Source organism: Anguilla anguilla, chromosome 1 (assembly GCF_013347855.1).
Source record: "Anguilla anguilla isolate fAngAng1 chromosome 1, fAngAng1.pri, whole genome shotgun sequence".
In the NCBI taxonomy this organism is placed as follows: domain Eukaryota; kingdom Metazoa; phylum Chordata; class Actinopteri; order Anguilliformes; family Anguillidae; genus Anguilla; species Anguilla anguilla.
The window spans coordinates 14477166-14499977 of record NC_049201.1 but is presented as its reverse complement, the minus strand read 5'-3'; the positions used below and the strand labels follow the sequence as shown (position 1 = coordinate 14499977).

At 40.2% G+C, this 22812-nt stretch overlaps 2 protein-coding genes and 1 long non-coding RNA gene across 5 annotated transcripts in view; 1 reads left to right on the top strand and 2 right to left on the bottom strand.

Annotated features, from left to right (window-relative positions):
• The window catches only part of syne2b (spectrin repeat containing, nuclear envelope 2b), a 126073-nt gene extending 124134 nt beyond the window's left edge, over positions 1-1939 (bottom strand). Inside the window, exon 1 of the mRNA XM_035423754.1 lies at positions 1852-1939. The gene's annotated coding sequence lies outside the window, so the exon portion shown is untranslated. The remainder of the gene's footprint in view (positions 1-1851) is intronic.
• A 79-nt stretch (positions 1940-2018) lies between these two features.
• gphb5 (glycoprotein hormone subunit beta 5) lies at positions 2019-10310 on the top strand. Of its 3 annotated transcripts, none has more exons than XM_035423869.1 (4): positions 2019-2153; positions 6304-6445; positions 8383-8575; positions 9560-10310. In XM_035423869.1, exons 2-4 carry the CDS (start codon positions 6417-6419, stop codon positions 9749-9751), a joined length of 414 nt encoding a protein of 137 aa, XP_035279760.1. In that variant the 5' UTR covers positions 2019-2153; positions 6304-6416; the 3' UTR covers positions 9752-10310. The 3 variants fall into 3 exon arrangements, with proteins under 3 accessions (XP_035279760.1, XP_035279777.1, XP_035279769.1); XM_035423886.1 differs by having other exon boundaries at positions 2063-2153; positions 9563-10310; XM_035423878.1 differs by lacking the exon at positions 2019-2153 and adding an exon at positions 2163-2224.
• On the bottom strand, positions 8483-22809 carry LOC118230676. Its single transcript, XR_004765901.1, has 4 exons — positions 22700-22809; positions 18274-18333; positions 9683-9815; positions 8483-8568 (listed from the first exon to the last, which is right to left on the bottom strand). It is a non-coding gene; the product is annotated as an uncharacterized LOC118230676 (long non-coding RNA).
• Between the last annotated feature and the right edge of the window lie 3 nt (positions 22810-22812).

Sequence of the window (22812 nt, the reverse complement as noted above, 5' to 3'; positions counted from 1 at the left end):
TACTCTAACTGCAACAACAACAACAATGGAGGTTCTGCCAGCTTTAGAGTTCAATGTGCTTTTCAGTGAAATGACATTACCTTTTTTTTTTACAGGTAATCAGTTCACAATGGACTATTTTTTCAGCAGATGGTGAACTATAATAATAGGCTACATTTATCACTCAAAGAGGCTGAAGGGACAGTCAGAGAAAAAATGGGAATGGGATTCTCGATCGACATTCTATGAGCAGACACTCTCCCTGCTCATGGAATCAGTTCAATAAAACCTCAGCAGGAGGACCAGCACTGAGAACATTGATAAAGTACTGTGAAAATAATCTTCTTTGCACCTCTTTCTTAAACTATTACATTATGACTCCCTAGGGATGCATTTATGTGGTACTTAAAAGTCTAAAATTCACATATTTCCCAGGGGTTATAATGTGCCACATATAGTACTGTAAGTGTAGAGAAGCCATGCATCATGACTATATCCCAGGGGTGGGTTAGCACTTAAAGCTAAAGTTTACACGTGGACCTTGAGAGAGCACCAGCAGAAGAGGCTACGATAGCGCAGTCAGAACTGGGCTGTGAATCCACATCCTCTGCCTGACAAGATATTGTCTCACACAGCAGGCGTCACAGTGCTTCATGCCAGTGAATATATGAATTTAAACACAAAGCTAAAGCAGCAGCACCTACAAAATACTTAAACAGCAACACGCCCCAGCCCTGATTGTAATTGCACAAGGTGTGGTACCTGTGGGCAGTAGATTTATGGAAGCCTACCAAGAAACTAGGCTGAGAGGGAGTTTAAGGGCGAGGTACACCAACACCCATCACATAAATTATCCAAAACAATTATCACCACGCCAGGAGACGAGCATAAAATATAGCATGCAGCATGTTGCATATGCAGCACAAAATACTCTCATCCACAGAACAGAGAATTTCCAGCAACTCCAAACTGCTCTTGTTTTCAAACCACCAAAGCTTTATATAATATCTATTTGTTGATAATTTATTAATACAAAGCGCAGCAGTGCTTTTGCAACACTGAGAAAGTTCCAGTAACTCTGTATACTGTGCTCCAGTAAACCCCCAGCAGTATGAATAATTAATTTCATATATAAGATTTCTAAGTCAAATATATTATGGACAATGACATCTGCATAGTGCACTTCAATAAAGTACAGAATAAAAGTTTAAAATCACAGGTTACAAAAACTCAACCTTGTCTGATGCAATGACCATATGCAGACCCAACACACTGTGCTACTCCCCAAAATACTTGAATTTCGAACCTATACTCCAGAAGCACAATTTGCAGTTTGGCAGTATGCTACACCCACACAAAGTCAAAATCAGTTCCACACCTATACATCAACAACTATCAGAAAATAGCAACAATATGTGTGAGAAATAAAGATTTTTAGAAAACCTTCAGGTTTATAGATTTTTTCTGTTTCGTATGTACGCTGTAACAGGGCTGGTCACGACTAAATGCCACGCACTTTGACACTTGGAATGTCAGATAGAGCAAGAGACGCTTGGATGTTCGGAACCTGTCACTTCTGAAAATAGATCCCCAGTATGCACGTGTTAACATTAGCGCTGCAAGATAAGGCGCAATACCACTGGTGTTCGTGGCGCAAGTTACCGTTATTTAATGTGAAGTAAAGAAGAAGCAGGAACAGGCTGGTTTACAAAAATATATTTGATATTATCCAACACCTAACAGATCGATCCTTTAAGCACTGTGCATTTGAAAGCGTAGGCTCGGCTATTGCAGCGAAATGACCAATGCAGCGACCCTGTATTTTATTTAAAATAAGAAAGTCGAGTTGAGCGTCGTTATGTGTGTACTTACAAGAAATGCCCAAGTCAGAAAACGTTTCAGTCGACCGGTTTTCCTACTTTGACGCAGGTTCAGCAGTAAACAATGTTTATTTGGAAGTGAGTACTGCTACTGGATGAGTTGCGAAGGTTGTCCAGTACGATTAACTCCACCCACTGTGTGCAAATTTGGAGGTCCACACCTTCGAGGGAAAGTGGACGCGGTGGACAACGACACGCTTCTAACAGCTGGGACCCAAAGGTTAAATATAGCCCTGGATACTATCTACTCGCCAGAACTGATCCAGGATCAATTTACATACTGCAGCCGCAATGGTAATTCCAAAACATTATATGCAAAAAGATGGATACGGACTAAACTATCAGCAAACTTCGTACATCAAACAGTGAGAGACATATGCCCGTTTTGCCAATTTATCTGTTGCATTCTGTGTTTTTATCTTTCTCTTTCGCAACAAGTTTGTTTTCATATGAATTTAGCTACTAATATCCAACAGCCTATGCCTAATAATCTCCTGCCCAAATGAGACACATAAACAGCACATAAACAATCATTCTGTTTACTGGTGGTCAGATAATGCTTTGCTTACATGGTGCTGATATTTGCATACTGCTTTTACATATGAGCCTGGTTTTTCACAACAGAGCGAATTGGAGAACTCGCCGATTATCTTACACATATTTCAAATATGCATTACATGCATTGCTGTTGCATAGACCATTTACTACAATGTTGCAATGAAGTATCATTTTCATCTCCTGTCTACCACCTAAGAGGTTTGATCAATTAAAAAAGCTACTACTTGAGCGCCATCTGCAGCTCAAAAATATTTTACATGAGTGAATTACACCAGACCAAATCTTAGTTTTGAAATTAGTTTCGAACACCACTTCTGTTTTGACTCAGGAAGCAAGTATTTTAATGAAAATGCTAATTTAAATGGCATTTTTCTGAAAATGTCAGATAAAGGCCTGTGTTACTTGTGTAAAATTGCATGCAAATCACTTACAACTGGTTTTATTTTTTTAAAATAATTTTACTTAATGAAGTTGGGTGTATTGAATTCGGGAGCAATGAGGTCATTTCTCTCAGACTGGCAACATTAAATTGTATCTGATTTAATGCAAATGCTCACATGCCATCACAAGCCCCTTGCACTTGGTATTTTGGTTTGAACTGGCTGTTTGTGTGATGCCTGTGTTCTGATGGATTCTTTTTGTGGAAGCGGGGTGCTTGTCTGTATATTTTAAAGAATGTGATTGTTTTTCCTTTGATTCTCCTGTCCCGGCAGGTTTTCATTGAGGAATGGTGGCTGGTAACTGTCCCTATTTTGTGCCTTGACATTTCACACTCATGTGTAACTCAAGGCACTGGGGCCCAAGGTCAGATTGTATTAAGAAGCTGTTTTTTCAAGTCAGTATATAATTAACAAATACACTTGGGTCACAAGGATTAGGACTTTGAAAAAAATAATTGATCTCATTCCAACCTGAATGCTATTTAAAATAATGACAAGAAAGTTAACCATTTTAAATACCACAGCACCATTTTAAAGTCTTCATAGATTGAGTTTATGCACCAAAATCCCAGCCAAACAAATCTTATTGGAATAAATACAGTGTCATAACAGCAATATTAGGAATGAGCATACTGTTCTTTAAGTTACACAGCCAGTTCCCATAGCTTGAGCCTGTATCAAATATAATGCTGCGTGAAAGCTGCAAAGGGCAAGTGTACTTGCTTTCTCAGTGCAACAGCCTCTTGCCATTTACGGAACACTGTACCCATGACAACCAAATTCCTCAGGCACAGCTCCTGCATGACTATTCCATACCATGCTGGCAGGATAGATACACATGATGTATGCGTTTGCAAGGCAGTGTGAATTTATTTTTATTCTCTGTTCGGTTCCCAGGTGATTCCCAATCAAAACATTTTACTCATACTAATTTATATTCCTGCTTCTGGCTTTTTCAGAAAGTTTTTCAGGGGCCTACCAAGCATTGCATATCATAGACTTGAACTGATACAGAACTTAAAATTGTGTTGTATAGAGAAAGTTGTATTATGAAAAGGGAAAGCTTTTATTACTTTTTTATTAAAGAATGTGTGTGTGTGTGTGTTTGTGCATTGTGCGCACACGCATTCTCATTGAGGTGTGTGCACTTGTATTTTTTATACTGAGGAAATACCAATAATGAACACTAGAGGCCATTTTTGCCCCACTGAAGCTTTACTTTCTGAGGCCTGGATGTTCTTCGCAGATGGTCATTTGCTATGTCTGTATACAGTGATCATTATTCTGTTGTATTTTCCGCACACTTATATAAAGGTAGGTCCATGGGACACTGACCTGCCGTTTTTGTACTAACCCACCTGGGTTTCACTATACAGACCCAGGGTACTAAGGTGCTAAGTGGGGTAACGGGCAAAGCTTTCCCGGGCATTAGAGGTTCCAGGGGGGCCCTAGAGATGTGCAGTGTTTATACTATTTTCCACCAACCCCTTGAGTAAGAAACACCAGGAAACATAACTGTGCACAACTGTTGGACAAAATTGGTTGGCTGAATCTATTCTTTTTGACAGTCAGGTTATTCACAGTAAATCTCCCCTGGTCTGTGATCACAACCCCAGTCGCAGTCTCCCCCTGGTTTTAAATTGTAGTCCAATCTCTGCCCACCTCCTCCTGAGTCTGTGATTGCAATCCAGTCCCTCAAACTCCCTCCCAAATATCATTCCCCCCGTATTTTTTTCCCCCCACAGAAATAAGTTCTAGATCCATTCCTGTAGTACCGCAATGGGACCACGGAAAGAAAACACACAGCCAGTCACAGTTTATGTGTTTTACTTCATTAGTAGCAGAAATTTTAACCTAGATGTCAAACTGTCATTTAAAAGACAAGTTCTCCAATAAAGCCATGCATAGCAGTCCCCACCTCCCCAAACATCTTCCTTTGATATCTTTTATATTATTAGGAGTTTTCTTGGCCCTGCCAGTACCACTCTAAATCTTGTCCCATGACCTCTGCTCTGTGATATCGGTGATAAAGTTTGATGGCCATCTACAGGGATCTATAGCTGTCCTGTAACTATGTTTTTGTTGTTTGTGCTGCTTCTGTGGTGCATTTAAAGGGTAGTTTTACTCACCAAAAAGAGCTTGTGAGCCAGTGTGACCGGCAAGGGATCAGACTCACATTAGTAAATCCCTAAATTGTCCAGACTGTTTAAATATTGCTAACATCAATCATTAAGCCCACTCCAAGCTAAAATATAATTTTACCTGTGTTCGCTGACAGGCATAATCCAAGCATAATAATTAAAATACCATTACAGAGGAAAAACTTTTATATTTGCTACAGCATTTTGTGTGGATGTCTGATTTTCCTCCCACAATTTCTTTGCCCCTCACTGTAGGCATGCACAAAATTGCCCAGATTTCACTGTCTCCTGGTGACAATGCTCACAACACACCTAAAAATAACACGTTACTGCCTCAGGGCTGGGCCTCACCTGTGTGAACATTACCCGCTCACCAGCAAGCCCATCAACACATTGAGCGTGGATGAAGGGGGAATATGGACGTGCTTTCCCTCCTTCCATTTGGCTGCATACGAACAAAAGAACCACCTTTTTCCCAATTAAGCTAATGCACCACTGCAGCAGCGCAGGGAACGAGCTCTTGGCCGCTGCCGCTAGAGGTAGCGGTGCTGCCGGGCAGGATTAGGCCAACTGTTTATTTTCTCTGTCAGGAGGAACAGCCTCACCCAGGAAAAAGGGAGATTAAGTGGAGTCAAGGAATGTCCCTGGGCAACTCAGCAACACAGAAATGTATTTGTCTTTGGAAAATTCTGCAACCATGCGAATCGAGTTATTGGATGACTTCGTTCTGCAGCTACTCAGCTAGCCTTCCTTCCCTCCCTGCCAGACCCGACAAAACTATAAATGGCATTGTCATTTCATTTGTTGCCATGGTCATTGTGAACTACCCTTTCAGGTGTATACACAGCATATATAGGGAATGCATACCTTATAGGCAGTACTGTAAGTCAACTTTCCACTAAAACAGGCTATAAAAGAGGAAATACCTGTGATGAAAGAGGAGTGGATTAAAGACAGTGAGGTACAGCTCAACTGACAGCTCAAGCCCCCTGATATCAAAACATATGAAGAAATGGGCAAGAAGCACTGTGGAACACCTGGAAAACAAAGATGATATTTTGACACGTTAGAATACAGGGACCAGAGCGCTTGCCTAAAACTTTCCCCTCAGGCATAATACTTCCTGGGGTGAGGTCAGTGCAGGTAATGGGATTAAGGGGGAGGCACGGATGTGTTAAAATGGCTTTCAGGGTATTGTTATGTATCATGAGGGGAGAAAAAAAATCTATTCACATTCATATGGGACCGCCCTAGTCTGCATTTGATTGACAAGACATCCCTAGATATAATAGCTTTCCCTCCCAGATCCTTGGAGCCAGAAGAGAAGATACAGGAGGCATCACATCAGCAGCCGGTGCAGCAAGGACGTACGGCAGAGACCCACACCAGTGTGACCTGCCCTGGGACTTGAAACACAGATGAGACAGCTGGGGAAGGAGCTGACATGGTGAGTGTTCAACAGAAACTCCTCAGATTCAGAACTTGTTTCTCCTGCTCTAAACCTGATCTCTGTGGTTGTCTAACCTGGTTGGCCTACTTCTGAACTAAATTAATTGGCATAAATATTGAAACTTGTTTTTTTTTTCTCTTGTGGTTCTTTGTTGTCATTATTGCATGATCCACGCAATTATTAAAATGAATGACTCATACTAACCCCAAAAGTGATTGCTATACTAAATATTGTTTAAGTTATATATGGTCAATTAGTATATTGGTATAGGAAAGAAAATTTGAAGAATATCAGAATTCCCATTTTGAAATACAGTATAGAAGTAACATATATATATGTGTGTATGTGTGGTGTGTGGTGTGTGTGTGAGTGAGTGAGTGTCTGTAGTCTGTGGACATACTGGTATAGGACGAGTCTTTGTGAGCACACTGTGAAGTATATCTCGTGTGGAAAGCAGACAGCACCTCTTCCTGGAGGATTTGAGGGGATTCACACTGATCTGCCTCTTGTCTCAGAATGGTGACAAGCACCTACTCAGAGTGATCTGACCTGCACTCTGTGCTCAGCCTAGTTTCAGCATTACCTGAAAACCAGAAGGCTTGAGTGCTCAATGCAGCAGCAGAGCTGAGTAGCTGGGGTGAATGTGCCTGATATACTGATTCTACTCTGAAGTTGGATAATCCTGTTATTGGGTTATTTATCTGATGCCATTACAGTGAACTGTTAAATAACTGCTTGTGCATACTGAGCCAATAGCCAAATGTTAAAATACAAAATGTTAACTGAATTTAGACTACAGTATGAGAATACTCAGGTACAAACTGCAGTATAAGTATGACATATAGTATGAAAGTTTAGACATATAAAAATTATTAAACTACTATATCAATGGCACCCAGAAGATAAGCCAGATCCTGACTCAACATGACCGTTTTTTAGAATGAATCACTGCTTACTCAGTGGCATGGTTTCAGCATCAGTTATAGAACTGGAACATGTCCAGGACCGGTCCATGTCAGAGAATCCCAGGTACTGAATAAAAAGCGTATAGAGTATTTAGAATGTAGTGGAAGGTGGTGAAAGATCCGCACACTGTTGTGATGGCGATAGGAAGTCAGACTGAGGGGTACTGAGGAGCATAGGGTTGCACAGAGAGATAATGGCATGGAGGTATATTGGGCAGACTGGGATTCACACTATGCCACAGTACACCAGTACCTAAATGAGAGTCAGAGGTGGTCAAAGGTTAGATCTGTCAGAATAGTTTAGGAGGATATTGAAGTTTTGGATAGGACTGACAACTAAAGACTCGATTGTACTGGCAGAAAAACCCAAAGGCCTAGACCAGCAGCTGGGTACTACAGATTTTTATTTTTTGCATTTGTTTTTAAATTATTTTTCAAGAAGATGTCTGAGCCCACCTTTCACAGAAAGCATGAAACCAGCATATAGCTCTACAACAGTAAGCCTGCTAAAGTAAAATTCACAAAGTTCAATGCAGTCCAATAGTCAAGGTGTAATTTTTATACATTATGTGAAAAGTAAAAATGTTAACAAAAAATCAAATCAACAGACTGTAACCAAAGTGCACAATAAAGAATTGCAGCTTTTTAACATCAACAAATGAAACCCCTAAACTGATTTTAAATGAATAGCAGGTTCAGTGCTGATTTTCAAATTGGACTTCCTGGAAGAAGTTAAGCTGATAATGAGAAATTGTTTATTATTTATTTCTGGAATAGGGGTACAACAGGATTCCCATAACAAAATTTTGTTACAGTAGATAATTCTGTTGCACTTCTATGCCAGAAATAAGTAATAATATTGAATAATAATTAGTACGTATTGTAGCTCTGCCTGTGCTCGATGCTGTGGGGGTGCTGTGGCTGTGTGGTCCCATTCTCACCCTGTGCCCTGTGCTCTCTGTGTCCGAGGTGTCGGGTGGCGCTCTGCTGTGCGGTGCTGCTGACAGGCCTGGGACCCGCGGCGACGGGGGAGGCTCACGTCAACCTGCGGCGTTTCATTGGCTGCGCTGTGAGGGAGTTCACCTTCCTGGCTCGCAAACCGGGCTGCGGGGGTATGCACATCACCACCGATGCCTGCTGGGGGCGCTGTGAGACCTGGGAGGTGAGCAGAGGACAGATTAATTACAATATAAGTGTTTCAGGCGTAGGAATACATTTACCAGAAAATGGAATCAGGTTATAATCTAGGTATATTACAGTACAAAGTAATGCTACACAACATACAGTAGATGTGTTGTATCAGATGATCTAGAGTACTATATGATACAACGTGATCTGATGCAATGGTTGTATATATGTTTAATATATGTTAATATAGAGTATATATGTTTTAATGTTACTATAATTGTGAAATCACTTATGATTATATATATATATATATTATATATTAAAATATAGCTTTGTTTAAAATGTTTTGGCGTATTAATTAAGTTAAAGTGATTTAAATCTTGTCCATGTGTGTTATTTAATTCTAGTCCATGTCTTGAAGGGACCCTGTACATCACTGGCGTTATTCATTCCTTCTGCCATGTAACAGGCTATTAGTTAAGCTTAGTTTCAATAGCTCCTGTCATGTCTTCTGCATTCCTGAAGCTGATGCTATTCCCAAAAGAAGTTAATTGATTGCTGCTTGCTTAATAGCCATGTGTAACTGTGCTCTGAGTGTCTGTGGGTATTACAGTTAGTGGCTTGGTTTAAAGAGGGATATGCTAAGTGAATGGGGGAAGCTGTACTTTTGTACAGTTTATATATTTGCCGTTTGGCTCTCCTGTTAAGGCTTGTAACCTTCTGTTTATTAAGAATCACACGTACATAGTGCATGATCTGCAATATTTTAAAACTTGTCGTAGTTGAAGATAAATTCTATGAATCATCTGTTTTTGCTTTGGGCATGTTTTTGGAGTTTGTTTCAACATCTTACCTATCACAATAGCCCTTACAGTATTCACAATTTGTTATCTGTATCTGAGCAGAATTTTCATGAGGACCTGTTATGCACAGTGTGATTGCTTATTGGCTGCCCCTCCAAAGCTGACTCCTCCCTTTATTTACCATTAGTGACTGTGCATCTTTCCTTTCTGCACAGAAGCCTGTTCTGGACCCGCCCTTCATTGAGTCCTACCAGCGTGTGTGCACCTACAACGAGACCCGCATGGTGACAGTCAAGCTGCCCAACTGTTCCGCCCAGGTAGACCCCTTCTACACTTACCCAGTGGCCCTGAGGTGTGACTGCGGGCTGTGTGCCACTAGCACCACTGAGTGCATCACTTCTGTCTGATGACATCACTTCCTTCCACTCTCTTCAGCTTCAGGCTGTTTAATAGCCCCAGCTTCACCAAGCACTTGGGAGAGAGAGGGTGACAGAATGGGTTTAGGCTTTTAGAGATGAAAAGCAAACTGCAAGCATGTGAATAGCACTGATCAGCATTGTGTTTTACTGCAAGGGATAAAAGGTATGCTATTGTATTGTTTCGTCCTTTGTAAGCAGTTCTACTAAAATGGTAAACTGTATTTTTATAAGAATGTGTAGTTTTCTCTCAAGAAGTTGATGAACAAGGACTAGATTCTTTGCCAATCAGTTTTTAAAAACAATAATCTTGTCACCTATGCGGCCTATTTAATTGCCATTTTAAGAACCCTGTGGTGCCACTGTCTTTTAATCTGTTTAAAACGTTCATGCCGTCATGGACAAACCCAGCATTTTAACATGTTTTATGCAAACCTGAATATCCAGTTTCATAATAAACAAGTAATGAGCTCTGTTATTTTGCTGCTTAATTTGCACTGCAGATTTAACATTGGCTTTTCCTTGTGCTTACTGTGTGCACAGCAATGTATGTGAGTGGAAATTAAAAAGCTACTGATAATAAAACACCGTGTTGTTATTACCCGTTGAAGTAAGGGACTGTGCAGAACATGGGTGTGTGGTTTTAGTGGTTTCCTTTCAATCACCAAACAATGTATGCATTGGAAACTGGGTGTGTGGGCCCTTTACCCAATCAGTGAATTTAACTGATCACTTGAGGACTGCAGCACACAAAATCCAGAATAGACACTGGCCTTCTGGGACTGGAAGTGGGCACCTCTGATGTAGAGAGTGGGTGAGTGTGTGTTTCTATCTGCTCCATAGGAGTTACACACTTTAGATTAAGCATATTTATAGAAAATGCCTGTTCGGCTGGACACATTAAACTGCTGAATAAAACAAATGTACATAAATAAAGAGAACATGAATGAAGCAAACAATTATACATTATTGTTTCATATTTGCACCATGCTATAAGTGTGGAGGCTGAGTACCAGGGAAAGAGTCCCTAGCAGCCTGACTGAAAAAACACTGTTTTCCTCAACCTCGGAAGTAAAATCAGTGCTTTGATCAAACATTCACGCTTCGATCATGTTGAAAAAATGCATTTGGTGAGAGAGAGTTTAAATTTCTGCGTGTTTTTACGTCCAACTGAATTTAGTCAAATTACAGTGTGAGTGCTTCATGATCCTATTCTCTGGTGATTGGTTCAACTGTATCCCCAGTGTTTCCGTGCTAAAGAGGTTCCAGGGGAGTTCCCTGGCTTAACTAAAGTATTTATGAATGCTAATTCATCCATTTCAGAGAACTCAGTTGTGATGTGATACATCAAAGCATATACACAGTACAGGAGAGGAGCACAGCAAAGTGAGGATTCCCTGTGTTAAAGTAACTCTTGAGATGTAAAATTCAAAATATTATGACTTCATTATATAGTCCAGCGGTTGTCTTTCAGAGAGAAAGGTTTATAATCATGTCCCCTTGGTTTTTTGTTTAATCATGGCCTTTTTGATGTTGCTGTTCCATATGCCACTAAAACATGCCACACTGGTTTGGTAAACCAGTAGCCATAAACTGTAACAACACTGTTATTTAATGAAGCTGGCACTTTCCCCTCTATAGACATTCCCATGTTTCTTTTAACGAGGACTTTTAAATTAAATTTTGATCAAATATTAAATGATTTGAACTTTTTCTTTTCAGTAAAACCTTTTACCAATAAGTTATCCGTCATGGACACAAAGTTATGGATTCAAAAAATCCTTGTTCAGAAAGAAAAAGATGGAAAAATCCTCTGGAATATCATTGCTTGGATGGACAGACATGCATTTGGCTTGATGTCCAACCAAAAGAAAACACAAAGTCATATGCCCTAGTATAAAGTCATATGGTCCTCCTTCATGCCTAAATGCTGTCTTTACACGTACCCAATAAAAGAAACAGTCAGGGCCTCGCTACATTCTACAGACACTCCCTGCTCCCACGGCTCACTCCTGCAGCACACTGATAAAGCCCAGACAATAGCGTCTGTCCTACTTCAGGCTCCACGGACTGAATTTCACAGAACTGTTAACTTGCTTGCTGTTCAATAGCGCCCACAAGTGGTCAGCAAATTTAATGTGAACAGGAGTACCATGGGACATCGCACAATTGACCAAGGCTCTCTAAAATCGACTCCTCTGGTCAGCGATCTGGCTATTAAAGGATGTGCAGTCCTTTGTCATAATGGCAGCACAGCTGAGACAGGAGACTGCTGAATGAGAAGAAGCAGCAGCAGGCTGAATGTGTTTTGGAGGAAACAATCTCCCTCACTGAGGGAGGATTTGCAACAATGGGACAAGTGTGTGAACATAATGTAAAAAGCTAGATTTCAGACAAGCATGTGGATGCAGTACTTGTCAAACACTAGCTTAATCTACTGATTAGATAAACACTGCATCTAAATCCTTGTTTGACATTTATGTACATTTCATTTGTACACCTGTCCCATTGTCACAAATCCTCTCACAGTGTGATATAAAATTGAAATATAAAATATAAAATGAGATAAAATTGAAAATCTCAGAGTTGCAGTAAAATAGATGTTATAGTAATATATTTAGTGCAGATCCTAGATGGGTTAACAGTGTGAGGAAATTCATTTTCTGAAGGTACAGTAAGAGTAGGGGTGCATGGAACCAAGCTCATTGAACACCTGGGTGAGTGGGATCTTGTAAGAAAGCTTCAGAGTGGAGGGGTAGATAAACTACTAGCATTCAGGAGTTTCAGATTACAGGCTAACCTGTAGAATAGGGTCAGAAATCCTAAAATTAAGCCAAATACTAGAATTTTAAAAAAGAACAGGAGTTTAAAGTCTGCACAGGCTATAGCTTGGAGGGACATGGCATGAGAAGAATAGTTGAACCTGTTTCTGTAGGCTTACAAGACTGCATACCGAATGTTATGGTATTTATACATGCCTCAACATTAGTAATTGCAATATAATGACCATATAAACCATAAAAATTGTCAATTTGATGATACATATGGAAATAATTGTTTTTATATTACTTTGCATGCTTTAGTGTAGTGTCACAGAAATGATGCAACTGGATTTGTTAAACAAACTATGACTAGTTATAACTAAAGTCATAAGCCCATCCATTGATTACTACATTCTCCATCACCTTGCATGCCAGTTAGAGTGTAGAGCACATTCATATTCATATGCAGTCATCCAGCTTTAGACAGACTTAGCCAATTGAATAAGGTACCAGAGTTAGTAGAACTGCAGGTGCTGGACGTGTGTTGCTCATCATGTGCAAGGCCAAACCAATCTAATCAAAATCACATCTAATACCGCTAACTAATTACACCGGATAGGTCTTTTTTCATCTCTCCTTTGGTAAAGTAGCTGAATAAAATTGAATTAGATGTATGCAGACCAAATACTGCATCCTTATTTCATTCTTACATGCACTAAAAAATGACATAAGACCACTTAGGCCCGTCCATACGGGCCTTGGTCAGGGGATAATGCTTGTGTGAGCATCTTTTATTCTTCACGATTTTACAGTACCAGTATATATTAAGTACTTGGCAGACTGAGTTATGAATGAATATTTATGGAACTTTTTTAGCCGAAGATGAACATGAAACAAGGATGCATCCATCACATGGTGACAGATGTGAGGTCTGCTGTTTAAATCTCAGCTTCCACGACAGACCAGTGATTGAGTTAAGGAGAGACGATTGCGACGCAGGCCCGAGGAGTTAGATTCGCCGTGTTGCCAGTGGAAACCTGGCAGCGCGTCGCCTCATCACTCCAGCGCCATTGATTCCTCCATCTGTGATCAATATCAAAGGAAAAAGAACAGGCCAGCCTCCCAGGGCTCAATATTGCCTTCCTCTTCTTATGCATTTTCCAAATTACAGCAGACAAAGCTGCTGCTTCTCGGCTATCAACACTGCAGGAATGCTGCGATCCAAAGCGGGGTCGAAAATAAACAGGTTTTTCCAAGTGCAGATTGCTGTTCAGTAAAGCCATCGAACGGCAGTGCAATTTTACAGCAATTGTTTTGAAACACTGTGGTAACATAATGTTTCACAAGTAATTTCCTTTAAAACAGCCTCTTCATAAAAAGATGGTTTGCCACCTGTTCTGTACAGTGTGAGTAGGATTTAGCCATGTCAACCGGTTATCTATAAATACATCTTTAAAAATATCACAATCATCAGAACATAAGAATGTTTCTCACTGTGCAGAATATGTTTTTCTTGCAAATGAAACATTGACCTGTTTGAAACGTCAATGTGTGTGTGTCTGTGTGTGTGCGTGTGCATGTGTGTGTGTGTGTGTGTGTGTGTGTGCGTGTGCATGCGTGTATGAGTGTGTGTGTGTGTGTGTGTGTATGTGCGCGTGTGTGTGCATGCATGTGTGTGTGTCTGTGTGTGTGCGTGTGCATGTGCATGTGTGTTTGTTTGTGTATGTGTGTGGGTGTGTGTGTTTGCTGAGCCTCACTGTCCGTGAATGTAAATGGTGCAGTTAGATTTGGAAAGAAAGATTTGTTACTGCCAAAGTCAAAACACTGATAATTATGCTTATGATCCCCACTCTCACTCACATATCTATAAGCAAAATTCATCATTTAGAAACCTGCATGAATAAATTTTGACTCACAGCTGTAATTATCTCCTCATCTCGGTGCTGTTCTTTCGACCTTCCTTATCCATAACATGGCCATCTATGTAAGATCGACTGCTTAATAAAACAGGGTGGTGTAACCTGAAGCTGCGCTATTGTTGATGGGCAAGGTCTATTTACACTGCCTGAAGTCTATTTACAAGGTCGATTTACACACAGAGCTATTAGCATCTGTGCAACAACTGAGGTAATTGAAAATAGTCAGCGGTTGCATGTTTACCTGCTTATGTTAATTTACCCTCTGTACCATGCAAAAGGAGGAAAGCATGCAGCAAGTCACGAAAAACATTAACAATGCACCTCCAAAGTTAGCCAAAGGTGCAGGATTTTTCCACAAGGATGAATATATTTGTTAAAAGAAACCTTGTCCATGTGTCCATATAAAAAAATCACAGGAGTTGAAACTTTATCACTTTCTTTTATCTGTTGCCTTCTATCCGTTTTGAAGAACCATGCAGCTGTGCTAAAAACGAATCATCAGACAGAGACCCCGGCCCCAGAAGTTTACTGGATTATATTTCCTGGATATTGGGAGCCTTCTGCAGCACTACATTGGTTTTTGATTGTAGAGCCAGGTTCAACCCAAGGGAATATTCTGAAATATGTTCTTAGAGATCGTATAGCCCTCTATCAACATTACCTTTGAGTGGCTAAAAAAATGCACAGCATTAGGCCACTTGACCATCAACCAGGTAGAACTCAAGAGCAAAAGGTGGAAAGTCTGTCCACAGGCTATATAGATCCTTTGTACTGCAATTACCCTATGCACACTTTTGAGAGATATTGGTATCCTGGAGCATGTAAATCGGCTTCTTATCTTATTTTTTAGCTGTCATTGACATGCTGATGGTCAAAGTTGAATACAACTGGGGCAGAAAAGTCAGATGCTTTGTGTCTGAACTCAGGTTTAAAGGATTAGCAATATTATGCTGACGTAACTGTATATACCCTAATATCCATGGCAGCATGCCCTTTTTAACAGATTTTGCAACAGTTTGCGCACAGCCAGTGCTAAGGGTGCAGAAGGAGAGCAGGAAAGATTGAGTAGAATCCCATTATTAGCCATTATTATTGTCACTGAGAAGTTTGGAGACCTGGTTGCAGACATGGAGGGTCAGACCTGTGTGCCCCAGCTCCAGCAATGACAGTGTACGGCAACCCCTTGGACCTTCAGCAGAATCTCTCAGGGCATTGTCACTTGAGGAACAGCAGCTGTGTGGGGGTTTATGTCACCCTCTGCCACCCGAACGACAGCGGACCCCCTGGTGTAGGCACCTGATGCTCTCTCTCTCTCTCTCGTCTCTCTCCCAGGGCTCGTCTGTGAGTCATGTTCAAGATGCACGGTTCGCAATCACATGGCCAAATCATGAGACCATTCACTTGAAATGCTACGCTGTGGTGGGATAATTATCAGCAACCATCTGAGAGTGCCGGTCCAACAGAGTCAAAAAGACCCTGCCAGTGTCTCCCTGACAAAATAACTGCATAATTATTGCTTTAAATGCAAAAAAAAAAATAAGGCACAGGTAGAACAGAGGAACCCCATTTATAGAATTCTTCTAGATCAGGAACACACTGATCTGATCCTTCAGGCCAATAGTGCTGTGGTTTTCTTCTCTATCTGATTAATTAATGCCACTTATTAGCCAGAGGCTCACTCACTGGGTGTCCCTGGTCTAATTTATTTACTGATTAGAGGGGAAGAATGAAACCCAGCAGTACCACTGGCATTGAGTATGCCAGCTTCAGACGCTCTGTTATCATTTAAGGGACAGTGCTGAGATTAGAACAGAGCTGATAGAAGGTGTAGCTGATTTAGTCCCCATATCATCCTCCTATTTGCATCCTCCTATTTGCAAAAGCATGTAATTGGAACTGTTATGCAAACAAATTGTGGGGAAATACAGTGATAGAGACAAACTTCTAGTTTAACAGAGCCCATATGAGAAAGGAAGTGTACAATGTATGCAGGTACCCCCAGACTATAAATAAAGGTGAGGACAGGGACATAAAGATTTATATCCACTACTTACAGAACAAACAATATTTGTTCCGTAAATTAGTATTGCATTAGGCGAATGTGCATTGATGTGCATTTCTCCTCATTCAGTGTTTTGCTCATGATAGCTGCAGACAGGGTTTGATTGTGTCATACTGCTAGCCAGGTGTATGGTGACCAGTGTGTACCTCATAAGCCCTTGTTTCTAATATCAAGCTGTGCCTCCCTGTTATGAGTGACAGCCTTGCCACTCTTTCAGAACTTGGGTACTGCAGATGAGATTCATGTAGCCTCGCTACGCTTTGCCGTGACCGCAAGCTTCGGTATGACCTGGACACCTCTGGCTGTGTGCGAATGCACATACACTGAGTGGATACAGAGAGGGGGAGAGGAGCAGCCAACAGAATGCGAGCATTTGCATTATCCTGTCTGTTTAGCTCAGACGCTACCAGCAATAGCACTGGAACACACGGGTCGCTGCTGTGTTTAGAGACTAACTGAGAGCCAAGGGGCACGCAGCCGAGTAACAAATTTGGTTCACGGGCACAGATGTTTCATTTTGTCAACCCAACTGAGCGCACCAACGACTTCCACTGCAGGCCAACCTAGCGCCAAACCATTCATCTCAATGTTCACCTGCCTGAAGAACACAGCTGCTTCATGGTGCTATGCAAGACAGAGCGGTGGAACACTCTTTTGGATATAGACCAGCCCACGATAATATGCCAGGAGCCCTTCGCCAAAGAGAAGTCTATTAAAAGGCAGATGCAAAACTGAGACGGAGCACTGCCTCAAATTACTGATGGTCGTTATGGGAATTCATTTGTTCACCATAAATGTACTGTGGGTGTAAAAGGTACTGTTGGCAATGATCGAGTAGGCTTATATGACATTGCTTATCAATCCCCAAACCCACATATCTGACATCACCAGGCTCATGAGTACTGGATTTCCGGGGAACGTTTTAGAAATGTTCTTAAAAAAAAAAGTCCTGACGATATTTGATTGCAGTATATTGATGGACATTAAACATATCAATTCGCATGATTACAGTAATTAGCATTGTGCAGTGGGATAGGTGCAGATAGGTGTATAGGCAGAGAGGTATATCAAAAACCACCACACTCTCCTCCATTCAGCAAAGGGTACATGAATACACAAGGTTTACCCACCTAGAACTGTACTCAAATATAGAGGAAATTGCATTCTACAACCTTAGATATACTTTTTTAATGTTTTCACAATTTTATGTCCTCTGGTAAATATTTATTGTTCCCTGTCTGTACCCCGAAGTTTGTTCTGCTGCTCCCTTCAACCCACTGTGGTTTTAAAACATATAAAACTGCCTTAGGTGAATGGAGATAGTGGGTGATTCAGATAACTGTGATTTTAAACTTCCATTATACCACTTATAGTACAGTCTCATTGGATCTGAGGGAACCTTCAATATTGGATGATATGACACTCTCTCCCAAAGGGCACACAGCTCTTTATATTAGAGTCGATTAACCAACCATAACTTTTGCACAAAGTTTTGCTAGTTAGCAGCAAGAAGGAACTTTTCAAAGGGTCCAGCACATCATAAAAACATCCCAGATAATACTCCTATATCTTACTGCCCTATGAAAAATTACTATGAAAAATTAGCTATGACAATAAATCAATCTATTTACCTTTAATGCCTAAACACGTTACATTAATCACCAATAAAGTGGTCACTAAGAGCTCGTCGTTATCTATTTAGCAAAACATTTCCAGACAGAGGATGTTTATAGTATATTTCACAAACTGAATCACAGAAGAAACAGATACCTGACTTGCAGTTTGAGGAAGGAATGCCACCTCCAATCTTGTTTTGGACCAGATTGTTTTCTATAGAACAGAGAAATGAAGAAGAGGGAAGTAGAGATGAGGAGCAGGTAAGATGCAGGATGTAACGGACACAAGAGGGTCCGGGCATGTGAGTTCTTTAAACAAAGTAATAGGTGAATTCAAGTTCGGTATTTTTCCTGAATTTTAGTTTAACACTCCAATAACAGCCATGTGCAACTTTACAAACTACATGGAGTGTATTCAATACATGAGGTAATATTTTACACGTGTACAGTATGCCGCCTTAATTTTGAATTTGGGACATTTGAAGACTCCAACATGCCAACAGTAAACAATAAAAAAGAGGGCAAACAGTATCTCGGGCATAGCATATGCAGCATCATTCTTCTACAATCTGTTTTTTGGTAGACTTACTTTCACTGCTTGTTTTGCCTGTACTTGCCTGAAGTGCCTGAAGTGTGAAGTGCATAGAAGTGCATAGAATATTCTCTCAGAAAAGAGAATTTGATGAAAATTAGGAATAATTTCTCTGCAAAGGAGCAACATACAGCATGTGTACAGTATATTGTTCAAAACTGCTGCCTTTTGGAAAGGATTACAATGACAAGAAGAGGGTGGAAGGGTTTAAATATTTATTCCATTTATTTATTTAAGGAAATCAAGAAAATTCCTTTGGGTTTAGTCAGACAGCAGAACCAAGGACTTAGTCACATCACCCTGGGAGGTTCATCAGCAGAAAACAGATGACAAAATTGCTGGGGTGTGCCGCTAGCACTGCTTCAGTCACAGGGGAATAACTGGCAAATTACACCAGAGATTCATTATCGCTGCTATGAGTTATTGGTAAGAGAATGCAGCATGCGGAAGGGTAAATATCTGTATTGCAGCACAAGAAAGATGTAAATAGCATGTGTACTGTTCCACAGAGTGGGAAACACATTCATGCAGAGTGGAAGCAAGAGGCTGTAAGATGCTGCACTGTGACATTTGTTCACTCATGGCTTTTCAACAAGAGGCTGACCGTCAGGAAGTAGCTTTTTTAACATTTTCCAGATCTCAGCACCTCCATTGCCTTCTATTACTCATCTCAAATCTTTTAAAAAAGTACTAAATTCAGCTCCTTTGGCTATTTTGCCCAAGTCTCGGGATAGATTAGTTGGTAATGCCCTGGAAAATGCACTGTTGATACAGCTTGTTCCTGCCTAACTGCAGAAATCTTTTTTTAGCAGTTATATGGTCTGTTTCATAGTTGGCTATCTAGATAATGTAAATCTTATTCTGCAGTGTCTGACTTAAGACATTAAATGAATAAGTCTAAACATATAAGTTTTTTTCAGACAAATGAAATAATATGAATAAAAGTCAGATGGGATCACGCACAAATCAGGCATATGGTTTTGTGACAAGTGACAATAAAAGTTATGATTTAGATTCAGTAATGTGAAATAAATAAGGAGCAAGTGTTCCAGAACATGAATTTGCGAGCTTAAAATGTCATTTAATGTTGATTTCAAGAGAGCACATGCTGTTTTTATACTTTTTTTATTTAAATTACACCAAGGCTTAGATGAATACTCAGTAGAATAAATTTGTGTAAATCCTTCTCCTTTCAAAAACAAGTTTCATATTAATTCACCCAAACATACTTTTGACATATCTGGTTTGAGATTGATTTCCCAGGATTACCATCTTGACCAAAAGGTTTGATGAAGCTAAAATCAGACTCCTGCCAGTTGAATCATTTATATCATGAGCATATACCATATGCGCCATAAATAGAGTAGGGCATTAGTCACAAGGGTAAGCTGATGTAATGTAATACATGTGGACAAATGGGAATTTAGTTTTTAAATCAAAACCTTTTCCATTTCAGAATTGATGAGGAATTCATAACTATACAATGAGCTACAGAATTTGACCTCTCCTCCACCATTCACTCTCATAGCCAGGGTGCAAAACAGTCAGGTCAGTGATTATCTTTACTGACCGTAGATGTCTGAAATACATCTGTCATTAACGTGAGCAACAGAAATTGCTTACACTTAAAATAACTACTATCAGCCAGTTCTGTAGAGAATACCTTTTGGAAAGACAATGAGCTATGCAGTTCAGTTAGCAGATGATTTGTTATTTTGGTTCACAAAGGCATCAGCAAGAAACCAAATAAAGAAGGTTAAAATGAGATAAGTAACATAAAAGACATCCTCAATGCCTGTTTTCTCTTACATTTGGCACACTCACAAGTCATAATCTGATATCCAAGTCTTTAACTCAGATTTACAAAAAAAATGCAAGTTCTTTTCTTCCCAAACACGATTTCAGATTGTTTTTGTGATTGCTGACAATCACAAATGTTGAAAACAGCTCACAGTCTGAATATGTGTAAAAAATGAGTCGCTCCAGTAAGTTGTTTGGGTGGGCCAGTAGGGGTCCGTCTTCCTTCTGAATCAAAACAATTTGGTTTGGATTTTGTTTTGGATGGCCTAGCTCTGTAAACCTGGTTTTATTGCCGGGTGTATTCCTTAGTTCCCGCCCCAACAGACAAAAAGAACAGTGAGTGGAAGCCTGTGTGGGTTCTTTTCGCTTTGCTTTGCTTATTCCTCACCCCTAAGTTCTGGTTGCTATCCAGTTCTTTTCTGTGCCAGCAGCACTAAATCATGGATTTAAGCCTCAATGTGGTTTGAAGGAGTGGCAGCTGTCGGGAAGATAATCTCAGATGAACAGTTACACTTCTTCCTCTGCCTGTCATCTATAAGTGACAACACCAAGTTGGATGGCATCTGGTGGACTGGGAAAACACTGGCGGCAGCTGCAGCGAAATCTTATTTCATGCGTAGCAGGAGGTTCATACAACATGTGTAATCCGATAGACGCATACAGGGCATGTAATTATTTTACACTTCGAGAAAATGATTTATTGGAAGTATACAGACATTTCGGACAATGCCTGGCAAAAGCTATGAAGCACGGCAGTCTATGGAAATTACAGCTTGTAATTAAGGAAGTAGACTAAATGTATACAACTCTCCACAAAAACACAATTGACAATATGTTACACAATTGAGTATATTCTTAATATAAAACAGCCACACTAACCCTGCCCTGGATTTATGTGATGAGTTAGACAAAATTTCTGAATACAGAATTTATGTCTAGTCATTTCTATAAAGTCAATTCTCTCTATGCATCATACACCCATTGTTTGCCAAGGCAGTGTAGGCCTGTGTGGGTCAAATGAAAATGTATACCCTCACCACAGCTCAGTTGCTCCACATGTTCTGATCCTCCATGCATGCCTTGTCCTTTACTGCTGGTTCCTATTTTTTCTAATACTACAGGGTACTGTTCAATCCGCTGCTAATACATTAAATTGCTGAATGGTAATTTATCATTGGTGGCTGGTAGTTATTCTTTCTAGAGCTTTCAGCCCAGGTCCTAATACTTTACACTGGTCTTGATTCTACTGGACATTATCTGACTCCCCCAAAATTGAATAGCTGCTCTGACATGCTTGCCAATAAAATTATTCTAGCATCATAAGCATATAACACCATGAAAAATTGGCAGCATTAAATTGATTTATGATTTCAGTATGCACATGCTGAGTTTCATAAACAATTGCAGTAAACCTGTACTAAATTTAGGGCACTATCTGGCCTAATTTGAGGCACACATTCTGGGAACTGGGTCTTCCAGACTATTAAGTAATGTGTACAGTAGGCTACACTGACAAGCAAATTCTCTTGCACTTTATATTCAAGGCTTTACCGGTATGAAATGTATATTTCAGTGCAGTTATGCTCTAGAAAACAACTGCCGCAGCATTCCATACTAGCAACACTTAAATAAATTTTCATTAGAATTCTACAAGGCTGTTGTTGATCCACAACATTTATTTTATTATTATTAGTGTAGAACCAATACTGTTACATAAAGCAGCAAACGTTAACGTGAATACAAAGACTGGGGCCCAGGCACGTGGCTATCAACCCTGACAAACAGGAAGCATTTCGCAAATTGTGACGCCACTTTTCCGAGCTGTTTGTATACATTAGTCTTGATGTTTTTAAAGTACAAATGACTGTGTCCATTTTTGTTCGCTACCTACCTGTACATAAGAAGTATGGTCATAGCCTTCTATCCACTAACTCCAAAATAAGGAATGTGTGTATTCACAATGTTGTGTGTACTGTGCGCATGACTTTCAAGCCATAATAGGCCTAATGGTTGCTTTCTGTATGATCTTTATTTGGACACGTAATTTAAGGAAACCGTTTGTTGTAGATCATGACGAAACATGACAAGTTGTAACGTACCGTAGTTTTTAGAATGGAAGAAAATTAAGTGCACGTGAGTAATCTATAGCCACCCAATGAACCAAGGACCGTAGCGAGCGGTAGTTTACCTCTGTCCTTTGAATCTTCCCACCTACCTTCAGGAGCCACCTCAGCTTACGCCAGCCAGGTTTACCACTAATTAGGGAGGGATAATGGGAGAAAACGACAATAGGGCTACAAT

Coding starts and splice junctions, on each gene's coding strand:
- gphb5 (XM_035423869.1), top strand. CDS start 6,417: ATGAGACAGCTGGGGAAGGAGCTGACATG. Junction 6,446..8,382: donor CTGGGGAAGGAGCTGACATG/GTGAGTGTTCAA, acceptor TCTGTGTCCGAG/GTGTCGGGTGGCGCTCTGCT. Junction 8,576..9,559: donor GGCGCTGTGAGACCTGGGAG/GTGAGCAGAGGA, acceptor CTTTCTGCACAG/AAGCCTGTTCTGGACCCGCC.